This window comes from Mobula hypostoma, chromosome 11 (assembly GCF_963921235.1).
Source record: "Mobula hypostoma chromosome 11, sMobHyp1.1, whole genome shotgun sequence".
NCBI lineage: Eukaryota > Metazoa > Chordata > Chondrichthyes > Myliobatiformes > Myliobatidae > Mobula > Mobula hypostoma.
In genome coordinates this window covers 75,004,520-75,025,552 of record NC_086107.1, presented here as the reverse complement: position 1 = coordinate 75,025,552, position 21,033 = coordinate 75,004,520, and the positions used below count along the sequence as shown (strand labels likewise).

The 21,033-nt window shown below is 47.7% G+C and overlaps 1 protein-coding gene across 1 annotated transcript in view; it reads left to right on the top strand.

Annotated features, from left to right (window-relative positions):
- Positions 1–1,111: 1,111 nt before the first annotated feature.
- Positions 1,112–21,033, top strand: part of LOC134353475 (tetraspanin-4-like) — a 99,861-nt gene continuing 79,939 nt past the window's right edge. Inside the window, exon 1 of the mRNA XM_063061478.1 lies at positions 1,112–1,804. Within this exon, the coding sequence (XP_062917548.1) occupies positions 1,475–1,804 (330 nt within the window). The 5' untranslated portion in view covers positions 1,112–1,474. The remainder of the gene's footprint in view (positions 1,805–21,033) is intronic.

Sequence of the window (21,033 nt, the reverse complement as noted above, 5' to 3'; positions counted from 1 at the left end):
CATTGTGATTGCATCAACGTGCTGGGCCCAGGACGGGTCATTGGAGATTTATGCTGCTGACTCCCTGCACACTCACAGGCCCCCTGGGTGCTGAAACGCCCCTGTTACTCTGGCCAGTATCACCGAGATAGAGTATGGTTGAAACCGAACACCACAACAGGACAGCAATAGATGTGTGTGAGCAAGCTCTGAAATAGCGCCGGACAAGTAAACGGAGGCGTACGCTGGGGCAGCGAGGGAGATACGCTCGCCCATCCACCAACTCTGCAGCAGTCTATATTTCCCTGCGCTCGTCTTCTAAATATGAGCCGCTTTAGTCTTTCACTGAATTCTGAAACCTGGTAAAAATTCTGCCCCTGTTCCTTCAGAGCTGAACCTGCCTCGACCGCTGGTGTAGTGTCCCTACTTTCTAGCTCCCTCCCCCCACTCCCACAGTTTGCTGCCTCGTTACATTAATCAGTCCACCTTTCCTGTCCCTCCCGCCGTCAGCTCCCGCCACTAATCCGCGGCTCTCCTCTCCATCCTCTCGGCTCTTCAGTCCCTCTGGCGGCACAATCCAGTGTCTCCTTCCCCACAGGAGAAAGCCTCGACTGCTGATTCAGTCTCCCGCCTGGCCCGCAACCACGAGAGAACGCCCAGAACGCGGAGATCGGGGAGATGAATATTACACCCCGTCTCTCATACACTGATGCCGGCTCTTGAAGCTGTTAAGAGTTCTTAATCCCCTGCCTCGGAACTACAGCTTCCTTAACCCCGCGTCCGCAGCCACTTGTCCGTGCTCTGATGACAGGTACACCGGCACCCTGGCTTTCCGTCAGGGATCTGGGCGCAGTGGGTGCACGGCCATTAATGGGGTCTGACCGGGACACGGCCTTTCCTGCCTGGTGCCTCCCGGCAGCCGGGTCGTGGGCTGCAAGATGCGGGGCGAAGAGGGATTGTCTCCGCAGAGTGGGAGAGCCGGCTCTCTCCGCAGGATGCTGCTGCTGCTCTCTGATTGGCTCGGAGGGTGGGCACCCTGGTCCGCGATTGGCTGGGAGCGGATGCGATCGCGACTTTAATTGGGAAGGAGACGGTGACAGCGAGCGGAGGGGAGAGGGGGCACGGAGCGGAACGGAGCTGGAGAGCCGGGCCGGGCCGGGGGAGAGCGCGGTGCGGAGCCCAGAGAGTGCTCTGATTGCCGGCAGCGGATGGTCAGGTGTCAGGAGCGGCTGCGGTCTGCGGAAAAGGCGAAGCTTGAGTGAGGGAAGGGGCGAACTGAGAGCCGGAGCTCCGGACAGACCTTACCAGGACCCCCGTCCCCAGCCGGACCATGTGAGGTGGAAAGGGCTACCACATTAGCACCATCCGGACGATCACCCCAGGGGTGGGTTATATTCCATCAGCCCTGTAAACGGGGATCCTCGTCCCGGGACCATGCCCCTCTCCGGAAGAGTTGGTCTCGCATGAGAAGACCCTGGTGGGAGCCTCCCCGAAGATGAACCAGTCGGAGAGTGACGAGTCGACCTATCACCGCAGCCCGTCCGTGGACAGCAGGGACTACCCCGGCGCCCAGAACGGCTTCCGCCGCTACAGTAGCGTGTATGGTGGCCAGTTCGGGGCCAACACCTCCTTCTTTGGGATGCATACCAACCCCGGGCCTAAGGCCAGCAAGACGGCATACAAGTCGGCCAAGGGCAGTAAATACGTGGTCTTTTACTTGGATCTCTCCTTTATATTCCTTCTAGAACTGAAGAGGTGCAGCCTGGCCCAGAATTGCTTGCAGTGCCTCAAGTACCTCATGTTCGTCTTCAATCTTCTCTTCTGGGTAAGTGATCTCTCCCTTCTTCAACCTCTGATCCACTAGCTGTTAGTTCTTGCCCAGTATTGGTACTTTACAACTATTCCCCGAGTCTAATAGCATGCAAGTGAACCTTCCGGGGCGATCCATAACAATCACAATGATCACATTTCATTGTCTCCATCTACTCCTCTCCCCCTCCCCCACAACTTACAACTAGGAACAACCTGCAGTGACCCACTAACCTGCTGGCCTGCGCAAATTTGCGGTGTAGAAAGAAACCAGGATGGATAAAGGGAAGATGTAAGGCCAATTATGGGAACTGGACTAACTTAGATAGGCATCTTGGTTGGGATGGAGAAGATGGGCTGAACAGCCTATTTCCATGCAGTATTATTCCATGATTGTAGAAATGCATGGCCACGCTGAGACCATGAAAACTCCACATGCACACTGAGAGACCATGCAATCTCCACGTGAACACTCAGAGAACATACAAACTCCACATGGACACTGAGAGACCATGCAATCTCCATGTGAACACTGAGAGACCATGCAATCTCCACGTGAACACTGCGAGAGCATGAAAACTCCACATGAACACTGAGAGACCATGCAATCTCCACGTGAACACTGAGAGAACATACAAACTCCACGTGAACACTGAGAGACCATGCAATCTCCACGTGAACACTGAGAGAACATACAAACTCCACGTGAACACTGAGAGAACATACAAACTCCACATGGACACTGAGAGAACATGCAAACTCCACGTGAACACTGAGAGACCATGCAATCTCCACGTGAACACTGAGAGAACATACAAACTCCACGTGAACACTGAGAGAACATACAAACTCCACGTGAACACTGAGAGAACATACAAACTCCACGTGAACACTGAGAGACCATGCAATCTCCACGTGAACACTGAGAGAACATACAAACTCCACGTGAACACTGAGAGAACATACAAACTCCACATGGACACTGAGAGACCATGCAATCTCTACGTGAACACTGAGAGAACATACAAACTCCACGTGAACACTGAGAGAACATACAAACTCCACATGGACACTGAGAGACCATGCAATCTCCACGTGAACACTGAGAGAACATACAAACTCCACGTGAACACTGAGAGAACATACAAACTCCACATGGACACTGAGAGACCATGCAATCTCCACGTGAAAACTGAGAGAACATACAAACTCCACATGAACACTGAGAGAAGATACAAACTCCACATGGACACTGAGAGAACATACAAACTTCACATGGACACTGGGAGACCATACAATCTCCATGTCAACACTACAAGAACATGCAAACTCCACATGGACACTGAGAGACCATGTAAACTCCACATGGACACTGAGAGACCATGCAATCTCCACGTGAACACTGAGAGACCATGCAATCTCCACGTGAACACTGCGAGAGCATGAAAACTCCACATGGTCACTGAGAGACCATACAAACCCCACATGGACACTGAGAGACCATGCAAACTCCACATGGACACTGAGAGACCATGTAAACTCCACATGGACATTGAGAGACCATGCAATCTCCACGTGGACACTGCAAGAACATGCAAACTCCACATGGACACTGAGAGACCATGCAATCTCCATGTGAACACTGCAAGAACATGCAAACTCCACATGGACACAGAGAGAACATACAAACCCCAGATGGACACTGAGAGACTATGTAAACTCCACATGGACACTGAGAGACCATGTAAACTCCACATGGACACCGAGAGACCGTGTAAACTCCACATGGACACTGAGAGACCATGCAATCTCCACGTGGTCAGCCTTAGATGTAGGTTTGAATCTGGGTCTCTGGCACTGTGAGATGGTAGTTCTACCAGTTTGCCTCTGTACTGGCCCTGTGTCTTCACGTCTTGGGACTGGTTCTGAAACATTACTGTGTGGCTTAATTTCCACAAAGCTGCATGACCACCCTATATTTTACTCACATTCCCGACCCCTTCCCCTCTCTAAAGGGATTAATCTCTGTTATACTTAACAGGTGTTGCTAGGGGTTTAAATCATTGTAACCAGGGCAGTTGCACCCCCAGCCCCAGCAGTAATCATTCCAGAACTGGTATTCCCATTGTTCCTTTGGACAGAGGGGTGGCTTGCGAAAGCAGGGAGGCTATTGCCTGGAGGGAACCAAAAGGAGGCACTTCTGATGAATGGGGCAATCGGGAGTGTGCATCTGGGGCCGAAGGTCACCAGAGCAGCACTATGACCTGAGCTAACCACACGTTTGCCTCTCGGTGCACGGCACCCAGTTTACCTTCCCAGGGTTCATCTCAAGAATGACAGCTCCCTCTGCTTCAGTGCCTGATGACCCAGTGTAGTCTTGGTTGTCTGGGGATGTTAACTGAGGTGGGAAGATGCTCCACTCATCAGCACCCAGACTGAGGGGCAAGTGAAATGTGCGTGCCTCCACACGCAGATAAGGACAACTTCGAGCCACTGCGAGTGGTGACCAGGTGGCAGTGAACACTCTGAGACGGGCAGCAAGTTTTCGGGGGTGGCAGGCACCACAAGCTTGGCAATCAACCAAACTTACAAATAGCCAGCCCAAGCTATGAATATTCTGCAATATTCCAGACACCTTTAATAACTGGAGCACAGCAGAAAAAGTTAACATGGTGAGATTCTGAACCTTTAAGTTGAGTTATGTTTGGTGGAGATTGCAACTGGATTTGTCATTTGGAATTGGTTTTATTGGTGTTCCGAGATACAGTGTTAGCGAGCTGTACAGGCAGATCATAAGTACACTGAGGTAGCAGAAAGAATATAGAGCCACAGTTACAGGTTTCCCCCGCCATCCGAAGGTAGAGCGTTCCTATGAAACCTAAATGTCGGCGCAGATCAGAGGCGATTGCTGATTGCATTGGCACTGATCTGGGCTGACAATTACGTGCTAGGCGGCACCTAATTAAGTAGCATGTTTATTTCGGCTTTTTTCTTAAAGATGCGCTGTGTGCGTCCCGGCTACCGTTGCATTTTCCGCGACTTGGTATCTGTCCGTGGCCTGGGGGTTGGGGTGGTGGGACACCGGGGTATCATCTCGTCGTCTGTTTTCTTCTATCTCCACCCACCTCAATGTCGAAGGTTGAGGTTCGTTGTCTGCTGTGGCTGATGTGGAAGGCTTGCTTAACTGCTGAGCCTCGCGCATTTTTCTATCACACAGTTCTTTAATAAAGACTCAAACCATCCTGCAAATATCTCCTAAACCGACGTACCCTTTCAAAATTAAAGTCGTACTTTATCATTACTCATTTGGTTTCGATTGTTATCCTTTTTTCTTCCAATTGCATCAGCTCTTCATCTGTCAGTTCTTGGTGATGGGATGTCAAAACCTCTTCAACATCATGTTCGTCAGCTTCCACAAGCCAAACTCACGTTGTCCTCACTTCGTTCACCACAATCGAAATGCTTAATTATGTCTAGTTTTACCATAAGTGTAACACCCCTACGAGCTCTTTCAGGCTTTTCCGACACCATAGAACTCATCTTGCAAATGGCTGCTCACAGGCACGTGTTTAAGCAATGCTGTTCCGAATCCGGGGAGAGCGGCTGCTCGGGGCGTGCTCTGCCTTTTATCGCGTGCTGATTTTTTAAACCAGGAGATCCCCGCCCCGCTGCTCTGCATTGAGATCAGGAGTGTAGGCCTGAAGAGCAGCCCCTTCAGATACTCAGACAGAAACTGCAACGTCCCATACATGGAAAACTGACTCCTCCTGCCTGCAGAAATGGACCTGTGGACGGACCTTTCTCTTGTATATCCTAACACTGATTGTGTTGTGTATTTCAAGGGCATGTTACTGCTGCACTGTATAACTCTACCCTGAGTCCATGTCAAAAGGTTTTTTGAACATGATTTTGTGCGGGGGATACACATCATTCTGCATGAAGTCACAGTTCATGGATGTCACTGTGTGACAGTTTATGCCTATGCTTGCAGGATACGGGTCTTAGGCAAGGCCAGTGTATGTAACTCTTTCAGTTTCAAGTTTATTGTCATTCTACCATACACATGTATACAGCTAAAAGAACCATTGTACCTCTGGGGCCAAGGTACAAAACACAGTACACACAGTCACACACAGCACGTACAGTTACAATGCAGCACAGACAGTCACAAAATCATATTAACACAAATCCTTGAATGGCCTGGCTTGAAGATTGGTGGTGCATGGGATGTTGCCCTGAAGCCACGTTTCTGTAAGAATAAACACGTTGCAGTTCCTCATTTCATGCTTGGTCAGTTGAAAATGAAGGTAATCCAGTTTGTTTTCTAGGGGGTGGGAGACACAGCCTCAAGGGCTTAGGCTTTAATCAAGCACTAATTCCAGCAGGCTTGCCCTGCTTCTGTTTTCTCTTACACTACTTCCCCGAGTAGCTGTGACAGGGGACACCGCAGTATGAGAGCCTAGTCCATGCAATTGCCCGAGGCTACACGGCTCCTATGCGGTTGGTCTCACTAATGAACCAGACTCAGCATTTTGTATTGTTACTGTCTAACAGGGTCTTCCAATCATAAGAAAAACAAACATTGCACCATTTGTTGGACCTGGAGAGGCCACTGTGACTAAGTGTGCCACCATCTTATCGGAAAATTTACTGAGACTCCCTATCGCCCTTACGCTAAATGTCTCACTGGACCATTACAAAAGGCCAGTAATGATCAGTTACACTGTGCAGCCCTGTCTGGGTAAGGTGCCAGACTTCCTTTCTTAATGGGCATTAGTGCACCAAATGCGATCTGACAGTTCATAGCTGACGTTACCCAGGCTGGCTTTTTAATTCCAGATTTACTTAATTATCCAGCTGCCAAGGCAGGACTTCAACTGCTGCCTCTGGGCACTGCTAAGCCAGTAGCTGATGTGTCTATCAGGGTTTGCAGCACACTGACATGGTAATTTTCGGTGCTGGGCGGTGGAGGAGAGTTTTGCCCCCTTGCTCCGGGTAGGGAACTCTGGGCACAAGGGTTTGGATATTTGTTGGTTTCTGGGTCTTAGACCCCGACATGAGCTCTGAGCTGCCCCTCGACATCCCAGACCACAGTCCAGAAGCCTTCTGCGCTGGACACGGTGCAGCTGCGAAGTCGGCTGGATTAATTCGAAGGCAGTCCAAATCCTGCCTTTTTATAGCCTCTGCACTCTGCTGAGAGATGCTGCCAATTTTGCCTCAGCTCCCCTCTGAATGCATGACTCCTCTACCCAGTAAGGACGTAGCGCTATAGAGTGCAGAAATAGCCCTTCAGCCACACAGTCCATGCTAACCTAGACGTCTAACTGAGCTAGCTCCACTTGGCCCGTATCCCTCTGAACCTTTCCTATCCATGTACCTGTCCAAACTACCTTTGAAACATTGTAATTACACCTGACTCTACACCTCCATGCAAGCTGGTTCCATATACCCAGCACCCTCTGTACAGAGAAATCTCCTCCAGTCTCCCCTCATCTTAAACCTGTGCCCTTTAGTTTTGGACTCCCCTACCCTGGGGGAAAAGACTGTTACTATCTGCCTTATCTAAACCCCTCATGATGTTATGAACCTCTGTAAGGTCGAATAAACTCTTCTAGGATTTCCAGCCGGGTGCAGGTATTGATTATAACTGACGTTTCGATGACAAACTCTGCCTTCTTCACCAGGGATGATACCTGATTTCCTCTAGTTTGATTTTGGTGGCTTCCTTTACCAGACAGTCCCAAAAACCACTGGGATAGCACAGTAGTTTTGTGCCGTTGAAGTCAATCCTAAGGCAATGTTCTGCTACGGCCGATTTCTCTGGGTAACCCAAACAGATACACCTCCTGTGCTCCTTGATGCGGGTTTTCACTGTGTCCCATCTGGCCGATACACTCTGCTCTGCATTCACAGAGAATCCTGTAAACACCAGCCGACCCAAGTCCCAGGTCATCTTTGACCCCCGTAAGCTGTGCTTTGAGCTTCCTTGTGGGCTTGTGGATGGTATTATTCCAGCATTTCTTCAGGAAGTCAGGTGGTTTCCACCTTTTCTGGAAGGATCGACAGGATCCTGAAGAAATACCAGATTAATACCATTCACAAGCCTGTAAGGAAGCTCAAAGCACAGCTGGGGCACTGTGCATTAAACAGAACATTGAAAATGATAGGGAAACACCAGACAGGATTGTGTGAGGAATGTCAGGAAGAGGAGTCAGTAGAACATGTAGTTCTGAGTTGCAGGAAGTATGGGATACAGAGAGAGATGATGAAAATTAATCTAAGGGAATTGGGGGTGCAGGAATTCACATTAAAAGGGTTGCTGGGCATGGGTGAGAGAGCACAGGTTAGGGTACTTTTAGCTTTCTTAAGGGGTACAGGGTTTTTTTCATATGATATGACGGATAAGCAGGAATAGGGTACTAGGATGGCCAAAGATGGGAGGATAAAGTGTAGGTTAGGGTATGTGTGTGTGTGAGACTGGGTGAAGGAATTTGGAATGTAAGTCTATCGTACACTCCGGAGCAGAAGGTGGCGGTAATGCACCTTTAAGCTGGGTGCCAACCGCTGTAAAACAAGATGGAAAAGGAGAAGAAGATACCCAGGCATCATCCCTGATGAAGATGGCAGAGTTTGTCATTGAAACATCAGTTATAATCGATACTGTACCTGTACCCAGCTGGAAGCCCGAGAAAAGTTTATTCATTATATATGCTGGGAAAGCACTAGATCCTTTTTCACTGTAAGGTCACATTCAACCCTGACACGCCAAGGAAAAACATTTCCAGCTTATTGAGTCTCTCTTTATAACCTGAGTCTTCCAGTCACAATAACATCCTCGTGAATCTTTTCTACTTAATGCCATCCCTCCTCGAACTGGGCAGCTAGAACTGAGAGGGTGTTGAAGAATGCTATTGCAGTCAGAACCAAGGGGTGTGTAGATTATAAAGATGACCTCCGTAGTCCTCAAGCAGGACTGGATGGTGACGTGGCAGAGACACTGCAGTATCGCACAGAGGTTCTCCCAGTTGTCTGCGGTGTGGTGGTGGAGTGAATCCTATAGCATTGTGGTACGGGCAGCTCCATTATGTCCAGGTAGGTACACGTTTATACACGTCACTGACCCAGGTTCAATCCTCACCTTGGGTGCTGCCTGTGTGGTGTTTGTATGCTCTCCCATCAGCTTTAATGCCAGTGGATGCTTACTGTGTTGGTGGGCTGCTGCTCTCCCACAGGGGAGAGGTCTGAAATGACGCCTTGGCTGACAGGCAATCCGAGCGTAGCAACAGGAGATCCAGTTCTGGGCAGGATAACCGGTTTACGTTCACTGAAACCTACCTTGCCCCAAAAGAGAAGTTAGAGGTCAGGGTGGAGTCTAGCCTTCCGCTCAGCCCTCTGCGTTCTGTACGCAAAGGCCAGCGATGTGGGCATGGGACAAAGGAAATCTGTGGTGGGAGGATGTGCAGGCAGACCAGTGAGGATGAAGGCTGGAGGCCCTCCCTGGTCAGTGAGTCGTCAGTGGGTTCCGCCTAGGCAGGAAGCACTAGCAACAGTGACCCCCTCTCCCCAGGTGCATGAATCAGACAGCCTGGAGTTCAAGTCCTGGTGTTTGGGGTCCGAGTCATCAGAGAGTCCGGAGTTGAGGCCTAGTGTTCGGGGTCCAAGTCATCAGAGTCTGGAGTCGAGGCCTAGTGTTTGGGGTCCTTATCAAGGTCTTCATTAGTCACTATTGGTGAGTCTTGAGGTTGATACCAAAGTTCAAAGCTTGAAGGTCAATCAGAAGACAAGGCTCAAGGTCGAGTCTGCATGTCCAGGGAGGAAGCTGAAGCCCAATATCAACTAACCTGTGATCCGTTGGAGCTCAGAGTCAGCCATTCCTGGGGTTGGAGAACTGTGTATGTGTGTGCTTGGAGGGAGGGAGGGAGGGGTCTTGTTTTGTTGCGTATGTGTACTACAGGTATTTCCTTTTGCCTTCTGTTGTTCTGCTGAACATTGTGGGCGTGCTAAGTTGGCAGAATGTGTCGTAAACAGGGAAAAATCTGCAGATGCTGGAAATCTGAGCAACACACACAAAATGCTGGAGGAACTCAGCAGGCCAGGCAGCATCTCATGTCATGTCAGAGGTTACAGCAGGACATCAGTAGGATGCAAAACTGGGCAGAGAAGTGGCAAATGGAATTCAACCCAGAAAAGTGTGAGGTGGTTCATTTAGGTAGGTCAAATATGATGGCAGAATATAGTATTAAAGGTAAGACTCTTGGCAGTGTGGAGGATCAGAGGGATTTTGGGGTCTGTGTCCATAGGACACTCAAAGCTGCTGCGCAGAAAGACTGGATAAGAAAGCATACGGTGCATTGGCCTTCATTAATTGTGGGACTGAGTTTAGGAGCCGAGAGGTAATGTTACAGCTATATAGGACCCTGGTCAGACCCCACTTGGAGTACTGTGCTCAGTTCTGGTCGCCTCACTACAGGAAGGATGTGGAAACCATAGAAAGGGTGCAGAGGAGATTTACAAGGATGTTGCCTGGATTGGGGAGCATGCCTTATGAGAATAGGTTGAGTGAACTCGGCCTTTTCTCCTTAGAGCGACAGAGGACGAAAGGTGACCTGATAGAGGTGTATAAGATGATGAGAGGCATTGATCGTGTGGATAGTCAGAGGCTTTTTCCCTGGGCTGAGATGGTTAACATGAGAGGGCACAGTTTTAAGGTGATTGGAAGCAGGTACAGAGGAGATGTCAGGGGCAGGTTTTTTTTACACAGAGAGTGGTGAGTGCGTGGAATGGGCTGCCGGTGATGGTGGTGGAGGCGGCTACGACAGGGTTTTTTAAGAGACTCCTGGATAGGAACATGGAGCTTAGAAAAATAGAGGGCTATGGGTAACCCGAGGTAATTTCTAAGGTAAGGACATGTTCGGCACAGCTTTGTGGGCCGAAGGGCCTGTATTGTGCTGTAGGTTTTCTATGTTTCTGACACAAGTAAAACGCTGGAGGAACTCCACAGGCTGGGCAGCACCTATGGAAAAAAGTACTCCCCACGTGACTCCCTTGTCCATTCGTCTCTCCCCACCACCCTGTAGATGATACGTGCATCAGTGATGGTGGTGGATGGGATCCCTATCAAGTGGCTACAATTGAGCTTGTTTTGAAGCTGTGCTTTTTTAGGCAAGTGGAGTGTGTTCCTCGTGCTCCTAACTTGAGCTTTGCCAGTGATGAACAGACCTTGGGGGGTTATTCACCACACGATTCCCAGCCTCTGATCTGTTCTCATTGCCACCTTGTGTATGTGTCTGCTGCAGTGCACTTAGCTAAACCCCTCTCTTGGTCAGCAGATTCTCTTTCTCAAGCCGGACAGGTGAAGGAGGCAAATCTACAGCTCTCTGAAAGGGTCAGATATCTTAATTGCAAATAAAGATGCGTTGCTCAAAACTAAATAGACAGGCATAAATTGAGCTGGATTTAACCAGCAGCCGCGTAGCCAATCAGGATGGTCAGGTCTGTCGCTCAGTACAGCAGGCTGAAAAGGGCACTTACAACACAACTTTGCCTGCACAGAGATAAGGAGGAACACTGGTAAGATAAGTTGCTGCAAATAAGTGTGTGCTAATCAATAAAATGTATACAACCTGACAGAGCTCGAGATCTTCAGGAGGAGACAAATTACTTGGAAAAGCTATCTCACCCAGGGAGGTTTTCACTTGCTTTAAGGAGTTGGATTTGTGTTCCATTCAGCAGATAAGATAAATGGAAGACCGTTGTCAGGACAAGATGGAGTGGAGTTTATCTCGGAGTAAATTGAATATTCAGTTCAGGTTCACAGTTGCTCCCACTGTTGTCTAGCATCGCCCACACGAGCCTAGGTGCCCCTGAGTCTCCACAACTGCAGCTTGCATTTACAGAACACCTTTATCCAGCAAAACGCTCCTGACTGCTTTGTGGGGACCTACATTAAGGTAACCTGGAGACATTGATGACCAAAAGATGGGTTGAAAGCTATGTAAGTCTGGCATGATGAGAGGCAGGGGGAAGATTTCAGAGGCTGGGGGTAGTAGGGTGGTGAGTTTCTGTGTGGAGAACCCCATGGGGGGGGAAGCAGGGGATTACAGAGGCTTGAGGGTAGTGGGGTGGTGAGTTTCTGTGTGGAGAACCCCACGGGGGGGGGGAAGCAGGGGATTACAGAGGCTTGAGGGTAGTGGGGTGGTGAGTTTCTGTGTGAACCCCAGGGGATTCAGGGGATTACAGATACTGGGGGTAGTGGGGTGGTGAGTTTCTGTGTGGAGAACCCCAGCAGCTGAAATAATCCCCTTTGGTGGAGGGCCCAAGCTCGGGTGATTAGAGGCTAGTATCATATTGGACAAGTACCTCCAGTGAAAAGGGATCTAGTACTTTCTCAGCGTATATGACGAATAAACACTTCCCAGACTTCCAGCCGGGTACAGGTATTGATTATAACCACCTCTGCCATCTTCTTCAGGAATTCATTCCTGTACCCGTCTGGAAGCCCAGGAAGAGTTTATTTATCTCCAGAGAGTTGCTCTTGTTTGTAATGGATGGGACAGACCTATCACCAACTGAATAAGACCCCGGGCATTCAGTAAGTCATTCTTCTGTGATCTAGAGAGATAACCACAACTCTGTATGGGATGTCAGGCTAACCTCCAATACTAAGTTATGTTAACCCCGCGCACCCACGCCATCAACCCAGTTATAAACACTTGGTGACTCAACCAGTTCACCTTTCCTCCACTCCGGGGTGTTGTCCCATCCTATGGAGGGCTACAACCACCTGACCGTTTCCAGCTACTCCTTGTCCCACAGTCTCACTTACATGAATCATATGTGGATTACAAACCTTGCTTGTTGTTTCTCTGCCCCAATACACGAGAATTCAGCTCAAACTGTGAGCTTGCCCATGTGTCAAACTTATCTTGGTACTGCAGGCCTGCAGCAGTGTGATTTGCACATGGTCAATAGTGTGGCTGGTTCTACTTGTCTTTCTGCGCACAGCTGGTCCAGCTCCCCTGACTGTGCCACCCTTTTCTTGTTTGTTTGTTATAAGTGATGAATTTGGTGATCTGGTGAAATAGTCCATTGTAGAGTCACAGACTGGCTGGTCTGTCATGGAAACAGGCACTTCAATCCAACTCAGGAATGCTGACAAGTTGTCTACCTGAACTAACCCCATGTTCTGGCCCATAGACTTCGAAACCATTCATATCCACGTACCTGTGCAATGTCTTTGAAATGTAAATTGTATCTGCCTCTATCACTTCCCCTGGTAGTTCATTCCATGTAATCACTGGCCTCTGTGGGAAAAACTTGCCTTGCAGACCCTCTCAAATCTGAACAAATACCCTCGAGCTTCAGACTCCCCTGAAGACTTTGACCACATATTGGTGATTTTATAAACCTCTGGTCATCCCTCACCCTTCTTTGCTCCAGGGAAAACAGTCCCAGTCTATCGAGCCTCTTCTTATCTCAAGCCCTCCTGTCCCTTACATCCCTGAGAATCCTTTGTGCATTTTCTTCAGCTTTATCACATCCCTCCTACGATATTCTGACCAGAACAGTACCAATACTCCAAGTGCAGTCACTTTGAAATGTGAAATGTTATTAATCCGTGCTGGTGCAGAGTTTTGAACCCAAACTGTTCCTCCTCCCTCACAAATGCTTCTCAATTCACTGAGTCCCACCGGCAAGTTGGTTGTTGCTCCAGATTCCAACATTTGCCACCTCTTGTGTGTCTCTCTGAATGTCACTAGAATCAATATTAGACATTTAACGAGAACTATCCAAGTTCATCAGCAAGCTGAATGCTCAGGGAGTGGGACTTTCCTTGGGTACCACATCAAATGAGTTTGGGGACAGCCAGATTCAGTAGAGGAAGAGATTGAGGTACAAAGTAACAATGACCTTATTGTCTCATGCTCAAGTTCATATATATAAATATGCAGTTTAAACCTACTTGCAACAGCATCGCAGGAACTTAGAACACAATCAGAACAAAAAGATAACAAAGTCCATTGCTGTGCAAAGTGGTCATGGTGACGCTAAGCTGAGGTAATGGTTCAGCAGCAGCTGAGCTAGGTCGTGGAGTGAGATGGATGATGTTACACCGGGGGACTAGATGGGTTTGCTGACTCTGTGGCTGTGTGGTCCAAAACTCAGCTTGGGATTAAATGTATCTCCAAAGAGCGGAGACTTCTCACCGCCCAGTACTGCTGGCTGGCAGCCTGGCAACTTGGAGGTGGGAGGTGCCGAGAGAGGCCATCGCAAGGATGGCCAGGGCTGTTTTTGAGTGGAAACAGATTGCCACATTCTCCAATGATGTTGCTTGGGAAAGGGAAGCAGATGGAAGAACAGGTGGGTGGAGGAGGAACCATTGCAAGTGAACCTAATACCACGACTGGATAGGGACCAATGATAGCAGACAAGGGTCATGGACTTGTAGAGCACGGAAACAGGATGTTCAGCTTATTCGGTCCAAGATGCCTTTGGAAGCTAGTTCATTTGACTGCATTAGGCCCATAGCCCCTAAACCTTTTCAATCCATGAACCTGTCCAAATACCTTTTCAAAGCTTCAATTGTATCTGACTCAATTACTTCCTCTGCTGGCTCGTTCCATCCACCCTTCACACTCTGCCCCTCAGTTCCTTTTAAATCTTTATCCTTTAATTTTAAATCTGTCTCCTCTAGTTTTTAATTCCCATTCCCTAGAGAAAAGACTGTATGCATCAACCTTTCTATATCCTTTGTGATTGTGTACACCATTTTCAGTCAAGTGTACTGGGATACAGTGATTATACACACCATTATTGGTCACGTGTACCGAGATAGTGATTGTACACACCATTATCGGTCACATGTACTGAGATACAGTGATTGTACACAGCACTATCGGTTAGATGTACCGAGAAAGTGATTGTACACACCATTATTGGTCATGTACCAGGATACAGTGATTGTACACAGCACTATCGGTCACATGTACTGCAATACAGTGAAATGCTTGACTTGTAGACTATTGATATAGATCGGGTCAGTACACAGTACATTCAGGCAGAACAAGGTAAAAGAACTGCAATGCAGAAATACAGCTACAGAGCAAGTGAAGGTTAACAGTAAACAGCTAGGTTATAACGAGGTAGGTAATGAGTTCTCCTCACTCTCCTAGCTTCCTAGTTATCATAGCCATGGAGGGTGATGTGGAGATGCACTAAAGCTTGCTCTTTGCCTGAAGCTTGGTAGTAGGCTGTCTGGTTTTATCTAGAGTGTGGTGAGTCCAATTTGCCGCATTGTTGTCTGGCTGCCACCGATGACACGAGGGCAGTGTTTCATTGCCTTTGGACTCAGTGACTTTCCTGCCCAGGTCAGGTCCCTGATCTTCGAGCAGAGCTCTGACTGACGGGGGGAATCAATTCCGTACAGGTGGATGAACTGTGAGCTAGACTGAGTGTGCGATGCCAGAATTTTCCAGGAGCTTCAGAACTTTAGAACAATCCGTCAGCCCCCGCTAAACATATGGCTTATGCCATGAAGATCTCATTGTGTCATGTGACATTTTGACGTAATTGTCTGCAAACAGCCACACTGCATTACATTACTCAGGCAGAACTTTCTCGTCTGTTATCCAGCTTCCCTCAATGTCCAGATCATCCGCGGTGTGCTGGTGTGTCTGGGACAGTACTAGTTTGAGACTGGGAAGGTGACTCACTGCTGTGGTTTTCAGCAACAGCACTTTCTGTATCCACCTTAGAGTGGAGATACATGATCACATATCTCCTCATACCGTGTGTGGAAATGTGGCACCATATATTCCTTCACATTTGGATATGCACCTCCGGTGGACGTATATCTCCTTGTGACCCTTCCCATATAGATATGTTCCCTTCATGGATCTGCACAGTTCTTGCTGACCTCTGACAGCATTGAACCTTCTGACCTGTCCAAGATGTATCAGGTGTTGTGCTGGACCCACCTGTGCCTCAGCGTCAGAGCCCCAGCAGGATTACAAGTAGCTGGTGGGTGTAACATGAATGAAAGGAAGGACATACCAAGCACTGGGTGCAAATGCAGAAAGTGTCAAGAGTTAAATTGTACCATAGAGCCAAAATTCAAAAGGGAGAAGAATGCAGTACTGAAGAGGCTGTATTTAAATATGCGTAGCATTCAGAATAAGGTGGGCAAGCTTTGTACTTTGTACTTTATACTTTGGTGCTTTACTCCTGGCGCAATTAGAGATTGGTCGGTATGACCTTGTGGGCATCACTGAGTCGTGGCTGAAAGAGGGTCATAGTTGGGAGCTTAACATCAAAGGATATACTTTGTATGGAAAGGACAGGCAGGAATGCATAGGCGGTGGTGTGGCTCTGTTGGTAAGAGATGGAATTACATCTTTAGAAAGAGGTGACATAGGGTCAGAGAAAGTTGAATCTTTGTGGGTGAAGTTAAGTACATGCAAGGGTAACAAAAGCCATTATGGGAATCATATATTGGCTTCCAAATAGCAGCCAAGATGTAGGGTTGAGATTGTAAAGGGAGCTGGAAAAGGCATGTAATAAGGGTAATGACACAATTTTAATGGGGGACTTCAATATGCAAGGGGATTGGGGAAATAAAGTTGGAGTCGGATCGCAAGAGAGGGAATTTATTGAATGCCTATGAGATGGCTTTTTAGAGCAGCTTGTGCTTGAGCCCACTAGGGAAAAGGCTATCTTAGATTGGGTGTTGTGTAATAGCCCAGGTCTTATTAGGAAGCTTAAGGTAAAAGAACCCTCAGGAGGCTGTGATCATAATATGATTTAATTCATACTGAAATTTGAGAGGGAGAAGCATAAGTCACATGTATCAGCATTGCAGTGGAATAAAGGGAATTGCAGAGGCGTGAGAGAGGAGCTTGCCCAGGTGGATTGGTGGAGGATACTGGCAGGGATGATGGCAGAGCAGAGATAGCTAAAGTTTCTATGAATAATTCGCAAGGCGCAGGATAGATATATCCCACAGAAGAACTCAAATGGCAGGTGTAGGCAACTGTGGCTGACAAAGGAAGTTAAGGACTGCATAAAAGCCAAGGAAAGAGCATATAAGGTAGCAAAAGTGAGAGGGAAGCTGGATGATTGGGAAATCCAACAAAAGGCAACTAAAAAGCTATACGAAGGGAAAAGATGAGATATGAGGGTAAACTAACCAATAATATAAAGCACGATACTGAAACTTTTTTCAGTTATATAAAGAGTGAAAGGCAGGTGAGAGTTCATACTGGACCACTGGAAAATAATACTGGTGAGGTAGTAATGGGAAACAAAGAAATGGCAGATGAATTGTAATGAGTACTTTGCATCTGTCTTCACTGTGGAAGGTGTTAGCAGTGTGCCAGAGGTCCATGAGTGTCAGGGAGCAGGAGTGAGTGTCAGGGAGCAGGAGTGAGTGTCAGGGAGCAGGAGTGAGTGCTATTGCTATTACAAAGGAAAAACTGCTAGTCAAACTCAAAGGTCTCAAAGTGGTTAAGTCACCTGAACCAGATGGAAGTTATAGGCCAGTTAGCCTAATCTCAGTGGTTGGGAAATTGTTGGAGCCTATTATTAAAGATGAGGTTTCAGGGTACATAGAGACTAATGATAAAATAAGTTAAAGTCATTATAGTTTCTGTAAAGGGAAATCTTGCCTGTCAAATCTGATAGTTCTTCGAGGAAGTAACCAGCAGGGTGAACAAAGGAGAGGCAATGGATGTCATTTACTTGAATTTACAGAAGGCATTTGTTAAGGTGCCACGCACAAGGCTGCTTAACAAGGTAAAATCCTGTGGTGTTACAGGAAAGATACTGGCATGGATAGCAGAATGGCTGACGGCAGGAGACAGCGAGTGGGAATGAAGGGGGGCCTTTTCTGGTTGGCTGCCAGTGACTTGTGGTGTTCCTCAGGGGTCAGTATTGGGACCGCTACTATTCACATTGTTTTGTCAGTGATGTGGATAATAGAATTGATGTCTTTGTGGCAAAGTTTGCAGATGATACAAACATAGCTGGAGGGATGGGTAGTGCTGAGGAAGCAATGCGATTGCAGCAGGACTTAGACAAATTGGAAGAATGGGTAAGAAAGTGGCAGATGGAGTACAGTGTTGGGAAATGTATGATAATGCATTTTGGTAAAAGGAACAATAGTGCGGACTATTATCTAAACGGGGAGAAAATTCAAACATCAGAGGTGCAGAGGGACTTAGGAGTCCTTGTGCAAGACTCCCAGAAGGTTAATTTACAGGTTGAGTCTGTGGTAAAGAAGGCAAATGCAATGTTGGCATTTATTTCAAGGGGATTAGAATATAAAAGCAAGGAGATAATACTGAGGCTTTGTAAGACACTAGTGAGGCCGTACTTGGAGTATTGTCTACAGATTTGGGACCCATATTTCAGAAAGGATGTGTTGTCATTGGAGAGAGTCCAGAGGAGGATCACAAGGATGATTTCAGGAATGAAGGGATTAACATATGAGGAGCGTTTGGCAGCTTTGGACCTGTACTCACTGGAATTTAGAAGAGTGCGAGGGGATCTCATTGAAGCCTACTGAATATTGAAAGGACTAGATAAAGCGGATGTGGAGAGGATGTTCCCCCTGGTGGAGGTATCCAGAACTAGAGGGCACAGCCTCGAAATTGAGGGGTGACCTTTTAGAACAGGGGTAAGGAGGAATTTCTTCAACCAGAGAGTAGTGAATCTGTGGAATGTTCGCCACAGGCAGCTGTGGAGGTCAAGACTGTGGGTATATTTAAAAGAAAAATTGATAGCTTCCTATCAGAAACAAGAGAAAATCTGCAGATGCTGGAAAACCAAATGAAGGGTCTCGGCACAAAACGTCAACTGTACTCTTTTTCATAGATGCTACCTGGCCTGCTGAGTTCCTCCAGCATTGTGTGTGTGTTGCATTGATAGTTTCTTGTTTGGTCAGGGTATCAGAGACTATGGCAGGAAGGCAGTTGTATGGGATCCAGGATCAGCCATGATGGAATGGCAGAGCAGACTCGATGGGCTGAATGGCCTAATTCTGCTCCAATGTTTTATGGTCTTATGGAGTGCAATGGCCCTGGCTGAAGTGGCTAAGAAGAAAGCTAATGAGATTGATGTGGAATCTATGACTATGACAAGGTAGGATGGCTAACCATTTTAAATCCAGTTCCTATTCCAATTCCAACAATTTGGTCCGTGACTTCCTGTAACATCACGATGAGGCCTCTTCCAGGTTGGAGGAACGACACCTCATATTCCGTCTGGGTAGCCTCCAACCTGATGGCATGAACATTGTTTTCTCAAACTTACGGTAATTTCTTCCCCTTCCTTCCCCTTTCTCTCCTTTTCCCGTCCCCATTCTGGATCCCCTCTTGTGCCTTTACCCCACCTCCTTCCCTTTCTCCCACAGTTCACTCTCCTCTCCTACCAGATTCTTTCTTCTTCAGCCCTTTAGCCTCTCCACCTGTCACCTCCCACCTTCTCTCTTCATCACTCCTCGCCACCTTGCCCCACACCTGGCCTTACCTATCACCTGACAGCTTCCACTCCTTCCACTCCCCCCACCACCTCATTCTGGCATCTTCCCCTTTCCTTTCTAGTCCTAATGAAGGATCTCGGCTCAAAATGTGGACTGATTATTCATGTCCATACGTGCTGAATTCCTCCAGCACTGTGTATGTGTAACGTGTACAGAGGGAGCTCGTCTACCTGGGCAGACTCATCTCAGAGCCTGAACTACCGCACCTTATCCCCAGACACTCACATCAGAACTGGGTGAGACGGCTGAAGCTGGTGTCAGGTCACCGCCACCCCCCCAGTCACAGTGACATGAAGCCGGGAGTGGCCCTTGCATTGTCTTGCAGAACCACTGTTCCCCTAAGCTTTCAGGAGAAAGGGGAAAATAGCACTGGAAGCAGGATTCAGGGTGAGATTGTAGCAGGGGATCCTCAGAGGGAAGCAGGAGCTCATGATAAAAGGAGCTGTCAGTTCAGTGTAATGGCCTCATATTTTACAGAGCAATTCCAAAAACATAAGCAAGAAATAAAATAGCAGCTGTCACTTCGGCTTATCTCTGATGCAATGATTTCCGAGCTCGGCATGTTCCTCCATTCCCAGTGAATCGCTAAGCAGTTTAGAGTTATGGTGAAGTGGCTCCAAGAAATATTAATTTAATGCTTCAGTCAAGCCTTCATCTGTTCCAGATGCATTTCTCTCTGCCTTTAAACACTTCTGTGGTGAGCTGCATGAGATTCTGGTCCACTCTGGGCTTAGTGCCTTGCATGTGCTGTGCTCTCTGACTGTGTCAGCAATCCCAGTCTGCCCTCAGGGTCACTGGCTGATATTTTAACTTCACCGGGGTCCCCCTGCTCCAGTAATCTCACCTATCCTACTGACGAGCAACAGTACATCTTTGTCAGCATGTGCCCGTTTCCGTGCTGTATGACTCTAAGATGAATTAAAATTGTGGTGGTACAGTTGAGTTTATTGTCAACACACACAAGTTGCTAAAGGAACTCAGCAGTGGCAGCATGTAGAGGACCAATGGAAGAATTACTGGGGGCAGCATCACAGGCACGGAGCGTTACAGACACCCCATTCACAAGGAATTGTACAAGAAAACACATTTAGGGCAAAATTAAACCCACTGTAGTGCAAAGTGTTCCTGGTGTGGCTATGCTGTGGCAGTGATTAGATTGTCCCGATTGGTTCAAGAACTGAATGGTTGAAGGGAAGTAGCTGTTCTTGAACCTGGTGGTGTCAGACTTCAGGCTTCTGTACCTCCTGAATGGTAGCTGCGAGAAGATTGTAATGGGCTGGATTGTGAGAAACGTTGATGATGGAGGACAAATTATTGGATCTAATAATCTGGAAGATCTGCCAGTCCGGTACCAGCTCTGAGAGTGCCAGGTTACCAGAGTTTCATTGCAGCTTTTACTCCTTGTTCTGATTGGTATTTGACCTCATTTACTCACCCTGACCTCAGTTCTGCTCAGTCTGATTCTCTCCAGGTTTTTGAATCACCTCTCCTCCTCCTCCTCTTCCCTTTCTTATCAGATATAGGTGGGTCTATTGCATCATTAGTTGAAGACCAAGATTGGTTGAGATTGGACACTAGTCCAACACATCTTGATGCCATGGTCAACAACACCACTGCTTTCATTAATCCAAGTTCACGCATCATGATCCAACCCCCAAATGAATTTCTAGAGTTCCTTTAGAGTTGACAACATATTCACTTATCTTATT